This window comes from Hyalella azteca, unplaced genomic scaffold, assembly GCF_000764305.2.
Source record: "Hyalella azteca isolate HAZT.00-mixed unplaced genomic scaffold, Hazt_2.0.2 contig11002, whole genome shotgun sequence".
Lineage (NCBI taxonomy): Eukaryota > Metazoa > Arthropoda > Malacostraca > Amphipoda > Hyalellidae > Hyalella > Hyalella azteca.
The window spans coordinates 68,422-71,108 of NW_025941015.1; the positions used below are offsets into that span (position 1 = coordinate 68,422).

At 43.8% G+C, this 2,687-nt stretch overlaps 1 protein-coding gene across 1 annotated transcript in view; it reads right to left on the bottom strand.

Annotated features, from left to right (window-relative positions):
• The window catches only part of LOC108668390 (DNA repair endonuclease XPF), a gene marked incomplete at its 5' end in the record, with an annotated part of 11,478 nt that extends 8,898 nt beyond the window's left edge, over positions 1-2,580 (bottom strand). The window contains 2 exon segments of the mRNA XM_047882676.1: positions 1,541-1,734; positions 2,466-2,580. Of these exon segments, the coding sequence (XP_047738632.1) occupies positions 1,541-1,734; positions 2,466-2,580 (309 nt within the window).
• Between the last annotated feature and the right edge of the window lie 107 nt (positions 2,581-2,687).

Consider the following 2,687-nt stretch of genomic DNA (forward strand, 5'->3'; position numbering starts at 1 on the left):
CCCCACGATCGCCCCAAGCTCGACGAGTAATTTCACAAGATTCCATTTCGGCGCTTATTTCGCTACGGCAACCGGAACCTAATGCGGACATAGAGCTTCTAATTTACCCGGCCATAAGAACTTGGGGCGTCCGTGTGCCAGCGGCTGACAGGTCTTCGAATTTCGATAGGGTAAGTACTTACGATTTATTTTCTTGTCTATGACTGGTGGATTTTGCTTGAAAGGCCATCAATGATTGGCTGTTGAACTTACGATCTCTTAACTCTTATTGAAAGTATGGGCCCTGGACTTTAAAACTTGTGTCGCGGTAATTACGAAACGATATATACGAGACATATAGCTATAAAACGAGACGTGACGTAACGAGACGAGACATGTCTTAAATATTCAAGGCAAAACAAGATATTCCTTACTATACCAAAAAAAGAAGCATTCCAACACGCGGTTAATGAGTAACATGTTAGCCCTTGACCCAGTTTATTTTGATTACTTATTATTCTAAAAAGTTGCTCATGCGCATGAAGTCTATCTGCTTTAAAGTTCGACTTATGCATCATATATAACCCATCAAAGTATACATTTATACTCATCCAAATGGTTTCAAAAAATATAAAACAAAGTATATTTTTGGGTTTATATATTCATATTTTTTCTCAGTAAACCTCTATCTCTAGCAAGAAGCACATCTGTTAGTCTCTTTCTGATACGCGCGTCCACGTCAACGCTTCTAGTCCGGTCAAATAAGTTTCCCAGTGATTATATAATAGTTTTATAACAGTTATATCCAGGGCAACCTAGGGGAACCTACTTTATTGCACGCATTTCTACTGGGAGCCTTTTTTTTCTAGCAACCAATGCAACCAACTCTCAATAAAGTAAGTGAGAGTTGGTTGCATTGGTTGCTAGAAAAAAAGGCTCCCAGTAGAAATACCGTAGCCTTGAGTTACGCTGGGGTTTCTTGGCAATCGAAATCAGATTCTAGCCAGAGTCTCTTTCCCGATTTTATTGTATTCTGACAGTGAGGCAAGGGCCAAAGACTGAGTAAGCTGCTCATAGGCTGCACTTCAAGCCCGGCCAAAGCGGACATTGAGTGGTTGATTTACGTGCTCCTAGAGTCCTAGGCGGCCCCTGTGGCTGAGTCGAGTACCTCAATCCAAATTTTGTTAGTGACACCCAGGGGCAAACGTGTCATCGTACGCAAAGTGCTGCACAATAAATCTAATAACCATGATATTCGATAACAATTTAGCCTTGTTATTTAATATTTGGGGCAATTGTACATCGACGGAGTGCAGTTTTAGGCACATATATGGTTCTAAACAATCACTATGACGTGCAAGGAGGCAATAGCTGAGTACGACATTTAAGATCATAAGCGTTAAGAAATATAACAATACAATACGTTGCAGATCCTAAGGCATTATTCTGCTCCGCTAATAAACGGAAGAAACGTGCAAATTTTTTTTGTAGCCCAGGAGTGTCTGAAGACTAGTGTCTGAAATAAAGCTCAAACTCAAGTAATGTCAAATAATTGCCCAACCTTGCAGACCAGCGTCAGCAGCGCCGGTCTTGCAGCTGCTGGAGGTCTCCCCGAAGACGCGCGTCCTGGCGTTCAGGAAGAGCGCCTCGGCGGGCGGCAGCATCATCCACCCCGACGACTGCAGCGCGCGCTCCGTCGTGCGCAGTGACGACGTCAGGTTGTAGAACGTCACGCAGTCGTACTGCGTCAGGTAACTGCTCAGTCAATCATAAGTCACGCAGTCGTACTGCGTCAGGTAACTGCTCAGTCAATCATAAGTCACGCAGTCGTACTGCGTCAGGTAACTGCTCAGTCAATCATAAGTCACGAAGCTTAAGTACTCAATGCTTGTAAAACAAGCTTCATAATTTGGTCATCCTATTCTATAAATTAACTTCCGTTATCAGATTTTGCAATTCGTAAATTATAACTTGTAAAAATTCTTACATCATCACTAATTCTTTATAACTGTGCTGATTGCATGAGTTCAGAATACCAGAAAAATCAATATGTTTTATATCGCATCTCTTGCGATTGTTTCGTCCTAGATTTTGAAGAAAATCAGGCAAATACACAGCAATATACAGTACCGTAATGTAATGTACAGAGTGCATTACGATTAACGCGTATGTATTCGTGGCAATATACGAAGACTGCGAACGAACATAAATGATGTCGATGCTATTTGCATCTGAAGGCCAGGGATACAAGGTAGAAACCCATAGCAAAGTACTTACGCTCTATTTTCTTGTCTATGATTGGTGGATTTGGCTTGAAAAGCCGTCAATGATTATCTGATGAACTTACGATCTCTTAACTTTTTTGAAAGTATGGGCCCTGACCTGTTGAGGGCCTTAAGGAGCCCGACCTGTTGAGGGTCTTAAGGAGCCCGACCTGTTGAGGGTCTTGAGGAGCCTGACCTGTTGAGGGTCTTAAGGAGCCCGACCTGTTGAGGGTCTGGAGGAGCCTGACCTGTTGAGGGTCTGGAGGAGCCTGACCTGCTGAGGGTCTTAAGGAGCCCGACCTGTTGAGGGTCTTGAGGAGCCTGACCTGCTGAGGGTCTTAAGGAGCCCGACCTGTTGAGGGTCTGGAGCAGCCTGACCTGTTGAGGGTCTTAAGGAGCCCGACCTGTTGAGGGTCTGGAGGAGCCTGACCTGTTGAGGGTCTT